The 16,987-nt window shown below is 61.0% G+C and overlaps 1 protein-coding gene across 16 annotated transcripts; it reads right to left on the reverse strand.

Moving 5' to 3' along the window:
• Nucleotides 1–184: 184 nt before the first annotated feature.
• LOC131820307 (uncharacterized) lies at nt 185–15,984 on the reverse strand. Of its 16 annotated transcripts, none has more exons than XM_059155819.1 (10): nt 15,771–15,984; nt 14,625–14,823; nt 13,976–14,139; nt 12,478–12,700; nt 11,468–11,711; nt 10,294–10,559; nt 9,087–9,996; nt 8,307–8,931; nt 7,797–7,969; nt 185–2,916 (listed from the first exon to the last, which is right to left on the reverse strand). In XM_059155819.1, exons 3-7 carry the CDS (start codon nt 14,137–14,139, stop codon nt 9,988–9,990), a joined length of 906 nt encoding a protein of 301 aa, XP_059011802.1. In that variant the 5' UTR covers nt 14,625–14,823; nt 15,771–15,984; the 3' UTR covers nt 185–2,916; nt 7,797–7,969; nt 8,307–8,931; nt 9,087–9,987. The 16 variants fall into 16 exon arrangements, with proteins under 16 accessions (XP_059011802.1, XP_059011803.1, XP_059011799.1 ...); XM_059155820.1 differs by having other exon boundaries at nt 14,625–14,685; nt 14,785–15,984; XM_059155816.1 differs by lacking the exons at nt 14,625–14,823; nt 15,771–15,984 and adding exons at nt 3,017–3,103; nt 12,797–13,783 and having other exon boundaries at nt 13,976–14,128.
• Between the last annotated feature and the right edge of the window lie 1,003 nt (nt 15,985–16,987).

A 16,987-nucleotide genomic window follows, 5' to 3' on the forward strand; every position in this document is an offset into this window, starting at 1 on the left:
CAGGAGCCCCAAGTCCCGCCGGGCCCAGTGGCAGGTGGCGAGGGTGGGGCGCGGCCCGGCTCGGGGCTTGGCTCCCGGGCCCCTCGCTGTTCTCGACCCTGGGCTGGAGAACGCTCTGCCACGCTGACTGGGCTACGAAGCCAACGTGAGGCTACTTGAAAGCATTAATTCGTTAAAAATAACATCCGCCACGCATTAACAGTTTATTTCACGAAAAATAACTTTTCTAAAACCACAGCTTCGTGAGCAAACTGCCATCACCTCCGCCACTCTGTCACCGTCCTGCAGCTCCTGCTGTCCCTGCGCCGGCCCGGCCCGGCGGCGGCAGTCCCCGGAACACCAGACCGCGAGGGCCCACGTGCAGACGGTGCACAACGCCCGAGTCTCTCGGGGACGGAGCTGCGGTCGCGCGGTGTTCAAGATCCCACGGGGGACATCAGAGGCCGGCAGCACTCTGGGCTGGGCTGCCGGTGAGCACAGATGTGGCTGGAACCCGAGGGACAGGTGAGCTCGTCCACGGACAGAACATGACAGCGGAGAGGTTCTGAGGATCAAGAGGCCGACAGAAAAGAGGGAGAAAGGCAGGAGGGCTCCCTGTAGGCGGTGGCTCTGGAAGTGATTACTCAGCCCTGGCTGGGTAGGGGCTGGGGGAGGTTGGGGGCCTGGGGGTGGGGTGAACAGGGGAGGGACGGCTGGCGTGGGCCTGGCTGGCACGGGGCTGAGCAGAACAGGACGGGAGGAAGCAGAGGAACCTTCTCCTGAAGGTTTTCCTGCAAAGAGGAAGTGGCCGCTGCGACGGGACAGGCCACGTAAGGACACTTGGAGGACAGGAGCTGTCACTGCCCGCTGGCTGCTGACTGGTGTCCTCCGGTGGGGAGGGAAGATGGCCCTGCGCGACCCCGTGTGCAGCGGGAACAGGTGAACGCAGCGGCTGCAGGTTCAAGGCCAGCATGAGCGGCCCCTCCGATGGTGAGAGCTGGACGTTCCCTGTGGAGGCCTTTGGGTATCTGTTGTCTCCAAACTCCAAAGGCAGCGTGGCCCCAGGAAAGGCCTGGATCACCAGGCGGCGGGCCAGCGAGGGTGTGACCGGGCGTTAGGGAAGACAGGCCGGCAAGCGTGAGGAGCGCACATCGCTGGGGCCCTCCCTGGGCTCAGCCCCTGGCTCTCCCCGCCATGTGCTCTTACGGGGTCACCCAGACCTGCCAAACCTGTCCTCCCCAAAAACACTACGTTCCCAGCACCTGGTAATACTTGTTGGGCTACGTACTCTGTGCCCGTTACACGAGGTCAGGTGGGATCCGTAGCCTCGAGGTACGTGGACCTCCGGCATGTGTACACACGCGCACACGCAGACAGGCTTCCAGTTGTGGGGCTCCCGTCCCGTGCTCCGGAGAGACCACACGACACGCACCGCTGGGCCCTGCCGGGGGAATGGCCAGCACGTACCACCCCCCCCAGGGATCGTGATCTCCCAGTGGCACCCTGGATGTCTCAGGCGGCCTCATGCCTAGGCTGGAGGACTGAGGCGCGGGGCCAGGCCATCCGCAGGTGCATCTGGGGGAGTCGGCCCGGGTCCCCACCGGCCTCACGGAGCTTCGGGACAGTTCGAGGGGGGTTTGCGCCGTGTGCCCCTTGTGGTGCAGCCTGCTGCGCTGTGGCTGCGGGTCACCCGTGGACCACACAGAAGTCCCCGAGGTCTGTGATGGCTTCACACGGCCACAGACTACGCTTACGGGTTTATGAATTGCAGGAATTTAGTCCTATTGCTTTTTCTTGCAGAATTCTGCAGTAAAAGCAAAATCACGGCAAACAGTAACTGCAGCCGCCGACTGCTAGTACTGGCCGTAACCGCGGTGAAACACGTGACGTGAAACGTACTCTCGTAGCCGTTTTCAGGTGGACAGGCCAGCGGCACGGAGCAGGCACTCCGGGGCCCACGGTTGCCACCGCCCACCCCGGGACGCGGTCCTCTTCCAGCCCAGCCGTCGGTGTCCGCGAGTCCCTGACTCTCCCTCCCCTGCCCTGTGCCCAGGGCACAGGGAGCTGGGCTCCACTGGGCTATACTGGGCTCCAGTGGGCTGGGCTATACGGAACTGGGCCCTCTTGGGTTGTACTGGTCTGAAGTCCCTGGGTCTGGCACTCGCCGCGCCTGCACACGACCTCACAGAGGGCTCCCTTGGGCTTTCCACAGCTCGGTGGGGCCGGCAGTTGGCGTGGAGGAAAGGCCCCAGCAAGCTCCACAGGGAGAGGAAGTGAGACCACCTCCAGGGGCGCAGCACCGAGGCACCAGGAGGAAGAGGCCACATGCACCTGTCCAGAGACACCGTCCCTCCCAGGAACAGAGCCAGACGGAGCCCCTGTCCCTAACACCAGGCCACGGTGCAGCTGGGAAGCTGGAGACGTTCCAGGCAGGTGGGTATCTCCTGCGCTGGTTCCGGGAACAGGTATGCTAGGGGGCCACAATGGCCCCCGAACTGGGGTCTCAAACTGAGGGAGGAAGAAGGCCACGCTGGGGGACGGGGACCAGAGTGGGAGGAAGCCATGGGCCAGGGCGTGCCCGACACCTGGTGCGGGTGACCGCAGGGGCCGCCCAGCTCGTGGAGCTCGTGGCCATGCGGGGGCCTGGCAAGGCGCGAGGGCAGGGGGCCTGTCTCCCTCTGGCCCCCGTGGGAGCGGGGAGGTGCACCTGCAGCGGGGCCAGGAGCACAGCCCCGGGCTTCAGCTGAGGGAACTGAGAAGACGGTAGAGAGAATCCAGACGCTGGAGAACGGCCGAAGGCTCTGCCACATTTGGGGGTGAAGAGAAGGCGTCCTCCGACGGACGAACGTGAGGCCGCGAACAGCCGGGCCGGGGGGACCGTCAGGAACACGCAGGTACCACACGGCACTTGGGAACGCATCAGGCAAAACCTGACAACTGTACAGAGAAAAACACAAGCTGGCAGCTGCGGCTGGAGGAAACATCGCAGGGAAACGAAGTCGTAAACACATTTGTAAGGCTGAGCTGTCAGACCTACGTGGACTCCGCATCCAGCAGAGACGACGACTCCGATTCCTAAAGATGTACGCGGGCTGTTTATAAACCGGACCACGTGTCGAGAAGCCTGCATTTAGCAACGAAGGAAACCCAGTAAGCGCGAAGCAGCCAAGGGATCACACCCTCGCTTGCGCAGGATGGTGATTTCCAACATAAACACCAACAGGACATCGCTGTAAAAACACCACATCTGGGGAAAAAATACTATTACTAAATAACACTGGGGCCTCAAAGTAAAAACCTTACAGGGTTAAAAAATATTTAGAATTGAATGAAAATGAAAATAGAAACGTCAACACAAAGATAAAGCAGTTCTTCAAGGAAATTCTGTAATTTCAAAGTACAGAAAACAAGAAAACTGCAAAAAAACCCCACAAATATTCAATACAAACATTTAGAAAGAAGAAACTGAATTAAGTCAAAGTCACAGGAAATAGTAACAGAAATGTTACTGAGAAAGTGAAAGGGTTAACAACAGAAAACTCCTGCTTCTTGGAAGCTCTACTCAGGTGAACAGACCCTGAGCAACAGCGTCAACACCAGAAAACAGGGCGCCGGGGGCTTAAGTGTCCACCTTTGGCTCAAGTCATGATCCCCGGGTCCTGGGAAGGGTCCTTCCCCTGCTCCGTGGGGAGCCTGCTTCTCCCTCTGCCTCTGCTTGTGTTCCTCTCTCTCCCTGTCAAATAAAAATCTTTATTTTTTATTATTTTAAGATTTTACTTATTTATCTGACAGAGAAAGAAACAGCGAGAGCAGGAACACGAGCAGGGGCAGAGGGGAAGCAGGCTTCCTGCCGCGCAGAGAGCCCGAGGCAGGACTCCGTTCCAGGGCCCTGAGATCATGACCCGAGGCCAAGGCAGATGCCTAAGGACTGAGCCACCCCGGCGACCCTCAAATAAAAATCTTAAAAAAACAAAACAACAACCAGACAAGAAAATGCAAATAAAATATACAACACCCCTGACAACTACAGATGTTAGATTTGCCAAAACAAGAACAATGTATTTTAAAGTCACAAATTGATGAGAAAATGCAGATGAAAGGCATTTTTTTTTGAAAACACAAACGCTACAGCTGCAGCAAGAACGAGACAGAGAAGCTGCAGCCACTGCACAGGGCAGCGCAAAGGGAGCGAGGTGGCCCTTTCCTGAGGGGCGACGCACCGTGATTGCGCAGGGGGAGGCGCGCCGCCCAGGAACGCAGGGGAAGGCGTCTGGTTCAAAGAGGGGCCGGAAAATGGAGTAAGAACAGGGACAGACTCGGAGGGAGGCAGGGGCCATGCAGGAGGACAGACAGGCAGACGGGGAAGACGGACGCAACCACGCCGCACACACCAACAGTCTCCGTAAAGTCAGATGCACCACGGCTGCCTGGGGCCCACGTGCTCCTTAGGCCGGAAGAGAGCACGACCCTGTGCTCACTGCGCCAGGGACACACCCGGGAAGGCGCCCGATGGGCAGTTACCCGAGCTCGGAGGCGGCAGCGGCCCCAGCCCAGCCCGAGGCTGGGTTGGTGGCTGCAAAGGAAAGGGAGGCTGATCCGAGGGAGACCGGACAGTGACGTGGCCACGTCTCGGTGGTCACCCAGCAGCCAGGACCACGAGAACACAGAGGACTGGCCACACCGCCGCCAACCTTGCCTCCGTGGTGACTGCCCTGCGCAAGGATGGATTTTTACCGTAAGTTAAGCTCCCACCAATCCCTACGAGTCCCCCTGCGGCGATTACCTGGGAAAACCGGCAGGTGCACACGGAGGGGCTGTCGTGGCGACCGCGTGACCGAGAGCTGGAAACTTTCCGTGACCCAGCACCTGCGAGCGGCAGCCAGCGTGCAGGCCGAGCGAGGCCCACGCCACAGCGGGGTGCAGAGACCCAGCGCTGTGCGCTCCTGAGACCCGGTCTGTGCACAGAGCCCACACACGGGCTGGAGGAGCCAGGCCCCAGGGACAGAGCCTGCAGTGCGGCTGCGGGACGTTCTAGAACAGGCAAAGCCGGTCTGAGCTGGAATGTGCAGCGGTTGCTGCACTGGCCTCTGGGGACACAGGAAGCAGGGCCGATAGGGACGAGTCTAAGAGACTCACCGTGAGGCGTGCACAGGGCACTCGAGGGCAGGACCTGCGGTGTTCAAGCTCAGTGACGGCCCGTGGGAGGGCCGCGGCCTTTCTCTACACAGACCGGCCATCAGAAAGGACGTGGGACCCGATGGCGACCTGGGGTGCCCGGGCTCTGCGCTGCGGTATGGCCTGGCCAAGGCGCAAAGCAGACTCACGGGAATAGCATGGACGGAGGGTCGGCGGGACAGGCCGGAACTCTGCAGAGAGATGGTCCGTGGACACCAGATACGCAGACCAGACCGACCGACGGGGCCCCGTGGACAGTCCGGACACACAAGCACAAGTGAACGCTGTCCGTGTTCCCGGGGAAGTTACTAACCGGCTGCTCAGGGAGGGCAGGGGGAGCTCCCCTCTCCGTGGGGACAGACTCAGAGCTGGCCAGGGTCCCCGCCCGGGGTACACGTGGAGAAGCTTCTGGAGAATTCTAGCTCCTACCACCGCAGAGCGGAAACAGGCCCCGTCTGCATCCCTGATTCAAGAAGCCACGCACACAGGAAAGAGCTGCTCACCCCGCCAAGTTTTGGGGTGGTTTGCGGCCCTGAAATACCAGAAGACCCACTCGCACCACAAACAAAGGTGCGTCCCGGGGCACGGGGAAGAGAAAACTACAGGACGAACAGCCGATGACAAGGGTGGCGTCTCTGGGACACAGGATGGGGAAACCCCCCCCCCCCCCCAGTCGCCAGCAGCATAACCCACGAGATCCGTTAACTGGATTAGACCGTGTGAACGTTTATGCTAAATGAGGCAAACCGTGAAACGAACAAGGAAAAGACTGAACGAGGAGATGTGCAGTTAAAAACTCAGTACCTCGGAGAGACCAGAAACTTCAGCAAATCAACGTTCAAAAAAGGAACAGGAATTCTAGCTGAAAACCAGGCAAATAACCTTATGATGGGCACAAACAACGGACCCCCAAAATGTCCCCATCCTAACCCCCTGGGGCTTGCGCAGGTGTCCCCATCGTGGGGAAGGGGCTCTGCCGCGGTGTCCAGCGACCTGGCCCCAAGCACCAGGTGGATCCAAGGTGCACACACACCCTTGGAGGTGGGAGGCCTGCCCCTGTGGATTCTGGGACGAGGGCTCGGGACCGGGGGAGGACTGAGCGGGGCAAGGGCCATGCAGCGCACCCTGTGGGCAGGGGACGAGCCAGCCCGATGGTCGGCAGCAAGGGGGTCTCTGTCCCAACATGGCAAGCAGCTGACTTCACCAGCAACTCAAGGGTCCTCCCCCACGGCCACCACGGATGACCCCGGCTCTGGCAACACCAGGTTTTGGCCCCTTGAGACCCGCCCTGGACAGCAGAGCTTTGGGACCATGGAGAGCAGGCCTGTGCTGCTCGACACGCGGAGGAACAGCAGCAACAGGACCCCGACACTGGTCCGGAGCTACCGGCCCGGCAGACTCGCTCTGTCGTTAGGAGTCCGAGAAGTAGCGGCAGCACGTGACACGGGTCCCCGGCCTCCCGCACGCTGGGCAAGAGTTCAACATCTCAACCGCGCCAACCCTTCTTGTGAGCTGTCAGGCAGAAAGCAGCCAAATCCAGAGTTTGCTACCACCGACCCACGCTTCCCGCCCCTGCAGACCCCTGGACGCCGTCCCCACTCTGGGGTCCGGAACAGGCGGAGGGGCCTGGAGGCCCCAGTGGGGATCGCACGCTGGATGCCAGGCGGGGCTCAGGACCAGTGGAACGTCCTCACGGCTACTCGGATGCATCGTGAAACAGGTCCCGAGGGGAAAAAACACCCAGTATCTGCACCGACCACCACGGACACGATCTGACCATCACCTGTTTGCGAGCACCTGTTCTGTGAGGCTCGCGACTGCCACGGCAGGCGTCCTGAGCACCGCCCCGGGCAGCACCGCCCAGTGCCTGGGCCAGTCCCCAGGCCCACTGTCTGCATCCCTTAGTCTGGAGAAACCACCCACACCCAGAGCAGGACGGGGCGGGCCGGGACCCGACTGCCGCCTCCAGCAGGTGCGGAGCCGGCCTCCACCGCAGCAACACGGTGGGAAGCCCGTGCTCCCCGCAGTCTGTGCTTCTGGCGGGGCCCTCCGCCTGCCGTGCTGGCCGTGGACTGCGGACACCCTCACGGCTGCTCTCCTGCCTCTCGCTGCCCCCCACCCCGCCCCACCTCCTGTGTTGGCCACACGGGCTCCTGCCCCCACGTCCTGTCTCGGAGGCTGCCTGTCTTGGAGGCTGTCTCACTGGGGACAGAAGCAACTCGCTGGGAGACCGGGGAGTGGCAGTGACAGGGGGACTCTGACGGGAGCCACCAGGGACGTGGCACCCATGGCCCGAGAGTGTGACGGGCTCTATCCCTCACCGGATGTCTGAGAACAGAGACAAACCTCTAGCTGTTCTCCCTCAGGAAGGGGCCCAGGAGGAGGCTGCTGGCTTCAGTGTGAACTTTTAACGGAAAATGAGGACTTTGTAAAGTGCGTGCGTTAACTCTGTCCCCAGAGCCCCTCCGAGGCAGCCTGCCCAGCCTGCAGTGAACAACCAGCCCACGAGGCCGGGGGTCACACGGCCACTCGTTTCAGTCTCTTGCTGACGCAGAGGCACTAGGCCTGGGCCGGGAACCATGTGGCCTGGATGCTGAAGGCGACAGAACTGGTATTATCCCCAGGACGGTCAGAACACCCACCCACGAGGTGACCGTGTTGAGACAGCTAACACGTCACGGACTGGGTTTGGTTTCCCAGATCCTGCATTTCACGCCAGACGCCTCAGAACACCTTGCTGCCCCGGCGCCGAGAACGACGAGGACGACTATCGGCTCCCAGCTCTGTGCTCGGCTGGGCGGACCCCGAAGCCCTCCTGGAAAATCAGAAATCTGATTGAGTCACTTCAGAAACATGTGAGCCCTCTACACACACACACATACACAAAATCTAAAAAAACTGGTAGCTTAGATGAAATGAGTAATTTTCTAGGAAAAAAAAATTTTTCTAGGAAAACAAAGAAAAACAACCAAGATCAACCCCAACAGAGACCAAAAGCTTAAAGAGACCAATTTCCAGAGAAGAAAGTCAGAAATTCATCAGGGAGCTCCCCACCACACGATGGTTTCATGAAAGACCTACCACATTTGCAAAGCCTGTAGAGAGCAGAGTTCAGTTTGCTTTTAGCAAGCACGTAAGCACGTACAGCATACCTAGAACTGACACAGATGGGGTGCTGGGGGCTCCGTTGGTGAAGCGACTGCCTTCAACTGAGGTCATGATCTCTGGGTCCTGGGATCGAGTCCCACATCCGGCTCCTTGCTTGGCAGGGAGCCTGCTGGGCCCTCTCCGTCTGCCTCTCCCCCTGCTGTGCTCTCTTGCACTGTCAAATAAATAAAATCTTTAAAAACACACACACACACATACAGAAAACAAAAAACTGATACAGACAAACATCCATACGTAGAAGACAATTTTAGATCAGTCTCGCTTATGAACATTAATGTAAATTTCAAAATACTGGCCAAGAGATCCCAGCAATCAGAGAATCATGGCCAACAACACGTAAGGATGGTTCGATCCTGGGAAATCTCTCAATATCCTATGATGAGTCTAAAATAAACTATGCAACGACCTCCATAGACGCGCCAGAGAAAAAGGAGAACCTAACAAAATCCAGCACCGTTGTGATGACAAGTGCTTCGGGTGACCGAGGGGCATGAGCGCTCTCCAGTGTGGGGTCGGCCCCGACAGAGACCGGCATGTCCGGACGGGGCCCTTCTGAGGGATGCCCGCGGCTTCCCCGTGGTCTCTGCTGCTGCATGTCGGTCAGCGTCACTACACAAGGGAAACACAACCACAGGCCTGAATGTCAGAAACAAAGTGAAAGTACCTCTGTGTGCAGCTGACAGCAGAGTACTATGCTGGGGAAGTCCAGATGATCTATGAGAAACAAACTCAGAACAAATCCGCAAGTTCGGACAGAAGCTAACCTGCGAACAGCAGTCACCGTCACGTGCAGACACAGTGACCCCGTGGCGGGGGAGAGGAGGGGAGAGCACACGGACGACAGGAAGGAAAGAGTCAGCAGCTTGCAAGCAGACATGCCCAGACGGGTCTGACACCGGTGTGAGGAGACACAGAAAAGCTCGGGCGCACGGACGCGCAGACAAGGTCACTGTCCTCCAACCGGCCTCTCAGGGAGCAAGGGCTCTCCGGGCCGGCCACTCCTGGTGTGAAGCCGAGTCCGGTGAATCTGGGCTCACAAACGGGGTTTTAACGTGCCGTGTCTCAGACGGTCAGCTACGCAGCCACAAGCAACCAGACGGTGGACGTGAGTACACGGGCAGCTCCCACGGTCACTGGGTGTGGCTTCGGAGTCACCAGATGTCAGGGCTCCAAGCTGCTGTGCGACATTCACGGGGTCTCCGTAAAGGACCAGTGAACACGCGACACACTCCAGCCGAAGCACGTTGCTCAGCTCACCAGCCGGCCGGCGCACAGAGCGCAGACGCAGCCCAGTGTGGACAGACACACATCCTCTCCAGCCGGTAGACAAGACGGACACTGTAGCACACGGTGCCGGGCCGGCCGGCGCACTGTGTGGAGAGACGAGATCAGATCCGTGCGGGAGCGAACTCTCCACGGCCCGAGACTGCGGCGGGAAGCCATGAGGCCGGCTCTTCCACGGCCTGGTGGACCAGACGCTTGTCCCACCACGGGTCCGGACGCGACGGGAGCCTGAGCCTTGCAACTCAGAAACATGCACACGGCCAAGCAGGACACCCTCTCTCCACGGAACGACGAATGACAGACGGAGCGAAGGGACCACGTCGCGGAGGCCAAGGCTAGACCAGATCCCTGATGTACGACGCATTTAAAGCCGCAAACCGGTTAATGATCCTGTGGAAAACAAACAGGCAAAAGACCCGAACAGACGACTTAGACCGCATGTATATAAACACGCATTACACACAGGGGGACGCTCAGCCTCATTCACACGTGAGAGGTGCTGATGACGCCGTGTCTGAGACACCGTTCACCGGTCACAAAGCTGCCGGGTCGCCGTGGGGACGGTCGCACGCGGCTCGGCTTGAGGACGGGGATCTGGGCCGCCCACTCTGCACAGGCACGTGCGGCCACCTCCCACCCAGCGGACCTCCGAAGGCCTCCCGGACTACGACCAGGCATGTTACTCACGGACACGTCATCTATCGTTGCGACAGACGGCAGCAGTGGAAGGCCCGGTGCGAGCAGCCGAGAAACTCCGTGATCGTGGCTGGGCCAACGGGTATCCGCCGCCCCCGAACGGAGGGGACCGATCCGGGAAAGGAGCGAGGGTCCGTGGGGCAGAGCAGGACGGGCAGCAAGCAACGGAAGGCACCTGCCGGCTTCTGACGAACACGTAGACGCGCTCTCTGATCCCAGGTGGAAACACCGGCCCAGCTGTACAGAGCTGGCAAAAGCTACAGTAAGACAGCGGGACAGATGCACGGATAAACAACAGAACCGAGAATCCAGAACGAACCTTGCAACTGAAGTCTGTTCACTTTTGACAAAGGTGCCAAAATCGTTCAACAAGGAAAGAATCATCTTTCCAACAAAGCGGGGAACACGCGTCTGCAGGAGGCAGGCGGGCCCTGCCTCACTCCTCACACACGGGTTACCTCAAAATGGACCAAACACCTCAGCGTAAGAGCCAACACTATAAACCTCCCGGAAGGAAATAAATAGACGGAAATTGTGACCTTGGGTTTGGCAAAGCCTTCCTAAACACCGAGAGTACACGACTAGAAAAATAAAGGCTTTTGTGCTTCAAAGGGCACCATCATAACCCAGAGACAGGAGGAAATATTTACGAATCTTACGTCTGGGAAGGGCACGTACGCAGAGCATGCAGACTGCCGAGAGCCCGAGGACAGGACTAAGCATGCAAGAACACAGTCAAAGAAGAACAGAGAAGGGCACCTGGCTGGCTCGGTCAGGGACCTGTGCGACTCTTGACAGTCGGGTCACCATCTCAGGGGCTTGAGTTCAAACCCCAAGTTGGGCTCGGCCCGGGCATCGAGCCCACTTAAAAAAACAAAAATGAAACAGACCATAAGTAGGCACTTCTCCAGGGCAGATATACAAATGTCAATGAGCCAATGAATGGATGATTAACCGCCAGGGAAAGGAAAGTCACGGGCATCACGAGATCACTGGGCGCCCACCAGAATGGCTCCAGCGAGACAGGCCGACGAGGCCCAGGCCAGGGGGAGCCTGGAGCCTCACCGCTGCTGGGGGGGCACAGCTGGTGTGCCCGCTCCCAGGAGCCGTCCTGGACTTCTGCACAGAGACACTGTGTCCTAGCAGGTCCGTCCCCCGCTCACACCTGAGAGGAGGGAGACCACGTGTCCACGCGAGAATGTGCGCAGGAGATTGCGGCGGTGTCGTCCACTACGGCGGGCAGGTGGGCCACCCCCGAAGGGCAGAAACGTGCTCCACCCACAGAAGACAAGCTTCCTTGCCGTAACAGCGACGCCGCGTGGCCACACGGACGAGTCCAGAAGCCTTGCGCCCTGTGAAGGACGCTGCTCACAGAACACCACCGGCTGCGTCCAGAACTGGCCACCCACCTGCGGACAGAGAGTAGATTCTCGGTTGCTGTGGCCGGGGGCCCACCAGTGGTCACAGGCAGCAGCTCCTGACGGTGTGGGGTTGCTCTGGGCGAGGACGGCGCTCGAATGCAGATATGGTGATGGCCGCACGGTCCTGTGAACATGACAGCCCCGAGACTCACACTTGAAATGCGTGCGTTGAACAGGACGTGAGCTGCGGCTCAAGACGGCTGGGAATGCAAATGGAATCAGCTCCTGACGAGGAGGGGAGGGTGCAGCGTGTGTGGGGGGGGGAGGGTGCAGGGTGCGGGGGGGGGTGCAGGGTGCGGGGGGGGGGGGAGGGCGCAGGGTGCGGGGGGAGGGGAGGGGAGGGAGGCCACCGCCCAGCACAGGGTTGGCACCGGAGCCATGACCGTGTTCTACTGATCCGAGCAGCAAAATCAAGCCAAGGCCTCGAGGAGACTCACAGACCGCGAGCAAACACACCAGCCGACGGTCTGTTCCCCTCTGAGGTCGCGTCAGTCCCCACACCGCCCGTCGCCCGTTGCTGAGGTCATCCGCGTCCCGGGTGCAGTGTGCGTGTAGAGCACCCGGGGCTCCGAGCCGTCCGCACCGGCCTTGGTACCCGCACTAGCTCACCCAGCCCCCCGCCCCTCCCCAGACTCCACAGTCTCTCACGGCTCAGCCCCCTCCGACCCCCTTCCCCTGTGGTCCTCCGCGCTGCTCCTCATGCCCCACTAGTGAGTGACACCGTGTGAGCACGGACTGCCCCTGCTTGACTTACCTCACCAGGCCCGTCCGTGTCGATGCAAACGCAGGCGTTCATCCTGACGTTGGAGTCCCCCCCACTGCGTACGCGGACCACATCTTCTCTGTCCGCGTCTGCTGAAGGGCATCTCGGCTCTCTCCACAGCTCGGCTCTACACGAAACGACAGGTGCTGGCGAGGATGCGGAGCAAGGGGAGCCTCCTGCACGGCTGGTGGGGATGCGAGCTGGTGCGGCCGCTCTGCAAAACAGCACGGAGTTTCCTCAGAAAGTTGAACGTAGAGCTACTCTACGACCCAGCATCGCACTACTGGGTATTCGTCCTAAAGATACAAACGTAGTGATCCGAAGGGGCACATGCTCCCGAATGTTCACAGCAGCAATGGCCAGTGGCCAACTGTTCTCCAGAGAAGGACCCGACCGTGGCGTGGGGAGGGGGTCTGGATCTGGCCGCTCTGGGGGAGACGCCCTCAGGCTGAGGCACAGAACATAAGCTGCCACCCTGCGGCAGGGGTGCTCGGGCAGCCCCATAGATGAAGCGATCCCGAGCCTGGTTCATACACAAGGAAGGTTGGAGCGCGTGTCACTGCCGATGCCCGAGATGGGGCAGGGCCGGCTGCAGGCAGGAGAGTCCGACGTCGGGACGGGCTGCGCACGACCAGCGCATCTCAACGGCTCGTTTCCACGCACCAGCCCTCACTTAGAAGGAGCACGTCCTTGAAAGGACAGCGGAGGCCAGCGCAGGGACAGCACACAGAGGGGACACTGGGGAAGTACGCAGTGGTCGGAAGCAAGGAGAGGGGCCGGCGTGAGCTGCAGCCGCCTCACAGATCGGGGGCACCCTGAGCCTCAGACGTACCACGACGTTCAGTGGTTCTGGCTCTTGTGACCACGGTCAGAGCACAAGGACTCTAGGACCTCACACTAGTCACTAACGTGAATGGGGGGGGGGGGGAGGCTCGTCCTGACAACGGACGCAGAAGGAGAGATGGCGTGTGAGGAGGGCCGGCTGGCCGGCGGCACAAGTGGGCCCCGGAGAGCAGGTTCCGCGAGCGTCGGCGGCCTGTGCTGTGCAGACACGGGCTTACAGGCCTCCCATCCCTCCCCACACGACCCACTGTGGCGGACAACACAGCAGACTCCTCCCCACTGAGGGACGGTCCGAGCACAGGGGGCTGTCATCCCTCACGGTGTCACCTATCAGCTCCGGGGAAAGCGACGTGTAGGGACTCGGGCAGGAGGGAGGAGAGAGGCTCTTTCCCGGCTCTTCTCTGGTCTGACCTCAGCGCGGAGAGTGTGGAGTCCGGGGTCCCCGCAGAGCCCCCTGCCATCAAGAGACGTAATTTTGAAAAAGTTCTAGTCCCACGTCGGAAACATCCTCCCCCAAGGGCTAAATACACCTGTTCTCTTGAGCCCCAGACAGAAGACCGTGAACACACAGTGGGCTGAACACGGTGTCCCTCTAGCGGACCCTCCGTCACGACGGTGGCTCTAGGGCTCACCCGGTCTGTCTCACCTGAGAAGCCGTCCGGATGCAGGTGGCCTGGACTGTGTGGGAGGCCGCGTGCCCCGCCGTCCCTGGTCCTTGTGCTGTCCCCCCTGTGACGAGGACCACGACAGCCCCCCGCAGGCCAGGAGGCAGGATGGGGGTGAAGGGCGTCTGCTCTCAGGCGTCTTCATCTGGGGAGGAAACGCACTGACTGAAGCCCGTGGTCGATCACCGTCCCCGTAACTGGCTCCAAATTAAAATGCAGAAAATCAGGGGCGCCTGGGGGCTCAGAGGGTTAAAGCCTCTACCTTCGGCTCAGGTCATGGTCTCGGGGCGGGGAGCCTGCTCCCCCTGCGCACGCCACCCTCTCTGCTCATTTGTGATCTCCGTCTCATAAATAAATAAAACCTTAAAAAAAATCACTTTGGCGAGAAGCTATCTTTCTGAACTTTCCGTGTTTTAACTGACGACACGTCTCACGTCGGAGACACATGCAACTAGGAAAGATATAAGACGGGGTCCTGGCACAGGCTGCCTCCCGCCGCCAAACCCTGGCTCCGCACACAGACGGCTTCTGTGGCCCCAGGGGCCTGCACTCGCGGAAATAAAATCTCCGGGGTGGACCGAACGGACTCGGAAATTTCTCGGGCAAGAACTGAGTTACTTTAACACGAACCAAAGACACGCGGACGTGTGGCCTCTCGCTCTGGTGGTTCCGCCTTCTACTGTCTCCGTGACTGGGAGGGTTACAAGGTACAGGAAACGTGTTCCCAGGCGAATGTCCACAGGGAATTTGGAGACTGAAGACGTGGACGTTTAAAAACGGGGTCTTCTACCTCCGGGTTAATGTCTGGGGTCCTCCAGCTGCTCTGGGACTGCAGGCATAAAACACCGAAATAACGCGAAACCCAAGGGCCCGTGTCGGCGCCGGCTGCGCGAACAGGTGACCGCCAGCCAGGAGGTGAGGAGGCCAAGGTCACGGTGCTGGCTGACCCTGAGTCTGCGGACCCCCGCTTCCGTCCCCACCCCCCGCCCTCACCACTGCCCAGGACGTTACTACCCCGTTCCGGATGCTAAAGGCGAGCCGTACGCCAAGCGACAGAAGACCTCTGCTCCCCTCGCTGGGCGTGCGGCACGGGGGTGAGGACCGTCCCCTCCGCGGAGAGGCGTCGGCAGCTCCAGAGGGTGTGGATCCCCTCCCCACCCACACCCCCCGACGTGGCACTCCGGCCGTCCTGAAAGGAGACTACCAGACTCTGGATGCCCTGGAGTCGATTCCAGAACATTCTACGTTCCGGGTCATCAGAAGGAAACAGGTTTCCGGATCCCTCCCACTGCCATAGTCTGGACGAGACCCAGGACGACAACACGTGTGTCACACTCGAGCCACTGACGAAGTGGACGAGCGGTCTCAAACCCGTAAGCTCCCCCGCCAGAGCGAAGCAAACGGTCACACAGGCGTGAGCCACAGTCCGGGCGTCGTCCGCGTCGGCAGGAGGCCGGAGCCCTGGCTCTGGCCTCAGTCTGGTGGCAGCGGGCACCGGCTGCGCGTGGGCTCTGGGGTCCTACAGACGCGGCTGCTGTAGGGGGACCCCCCTCCCATCCCGCCAGCTCACGGGAACTCCACTGGGAAGGGGCAGCCGGGGGCGGGCGGGGAACAACGCGCATCTGGTTCGGGGGCCCCAAGCATGGAGGTGCTCTGATCGCCGCACGGGGCGCGGCCCTCAGGCTCAAGGCCCACCCCGCTCACCCCTGCACCTTATCCTGGGAGTCGGGCTCTGTGTCCCTCCTGCCGGAGCCTGGGGTCGGGGGACCCACGCACCTGTCAGGACGTCTGGCTGGTGCCGAGCCTGGGCCGGCCCGAGCAGGAGGCTACAGCACGGTTACAGGGTCAGGAAGGGATCCTCCGCCAGCCGGGAGCCCTGGCAGGTGACGTCTCCACTGTCCGATGGCACGAATGGAGAATGAGGCGGGCTTCTCCACTTTGCTGCTGTCCGCACGCGTGTTCACTGGACGTTACGAAGGGCAGGCGGGTTCCTGGGAGGACAGAGACATACAACGACACCTTACGTGGTGTCGCGCCATCCAACGACACGGACGTCGGCACCCACAGGGCAGAGAGGCCTGAAGACTGTCCTGAGCCCTGCCAGCAGCCCAGCTTCCAGGTACTCCGGTTCCCCACCAAGAACACCCCCCACGGCCCGCACTGAGCCCCGTCTGGAACGATCTATTCGCACATGTTGGCGAGTACCAGCTCTCCGAAGGGACCTTCCCCACGTCCAGCTCCGGGCTCTGCGTCTGCTCGTCCCTCACCTGCTGTCCCATGCCGGGCAGTGCGGTGACGCGGACGGATGGACACAGACCCTGCCCTCAGCAACGCAGTCGTCCGGGAGCCCGGGCTGTGGCTCTGTCAGCGGGCAAGCACCTGCCGGTGGTCGTCCTGCGTCCTGAGCGGACCATTGGCAACCTCAGCTCCGACACCAGAGGAGAAAGCCCCCGGGGACGCGTGGCTGTCCCACATCTCCCAGCGGCAGGTCAGGTTCCTGATGTCCATCTGTGAAAACAGACCTGCAGGGTCCCCGGCACGGCGCCCAGCAGAGCCCCGTGGCCCAGAGCTGCAGGCGTCAGCAGTATGCGGGGCACTCGGAGGGGCCCGGGGTCTACGGAGACGGGCATGGCCCCCTGCCCGCAGGGCGCTCAGGAACAGGGGAGCAGGGAAAACGCGCTCCGCCCCCTTGGGCAGGTTTGTGTCCCCACCTTGAACACCGCAGCCTGGCGACCAGGAGAAAGTGCGGGACCGCACGCTCACCGGGGACGCGTGACCTCCGCGTGAGGCCCAGCCGGAGAGCCCATGTCCTCGCTAGGGGCACACCCAGGCCAGGAGAGTCTAGCTGACGCTGCCAGGCCCTCCTGACTCCCGAGACTCCAGCGCCTCCGGCTGCCGTGCGCGCCCACCCGCAGGGGATGCGCGAGTCGCCCACGCCCGGGCCACAGGGGCCTCTCCCCTCGCACTAGCTAGCGCAGAGCCCGGGACGGGCC

Source organism: Mustela lutreola, chromosome 18 (assembly GCF_030435805.1).
Source record: "Mustela lutreola isolate mMusLut2 chromosome 18, mMusLut2.pri, whole genome shotgun sequence".
NCBI lineage: Eukaryota > Metazoa > Chordata > Mammalia > Carnivora > Mustelidae > Mustela > Mustela lutreola.

Coding starts and splice junctions, on each gene's coding strand:
- LOC131820307 (XM_059155805.1), bottom strand. CDS start 9,970: ATGCGTCGTACATCAGGGATCTGGTCTAGCCTTGGCCTCCGCGACGTG. Junction 8,932..9,579: donor CTCTGTGCGCCGGCCGGCTG/GTGAGCTGAGCA, acceptor TCCCTTGTGTAG/TGACGCTGACCGACATGCAG. Junction 3,104..8,306: donor CCCATCTGTGTCAGTTCTAG/GTATGCTGTACG, acceptor TGCTAAATGCAG/GCTTCTCGACACGTGGTCCG.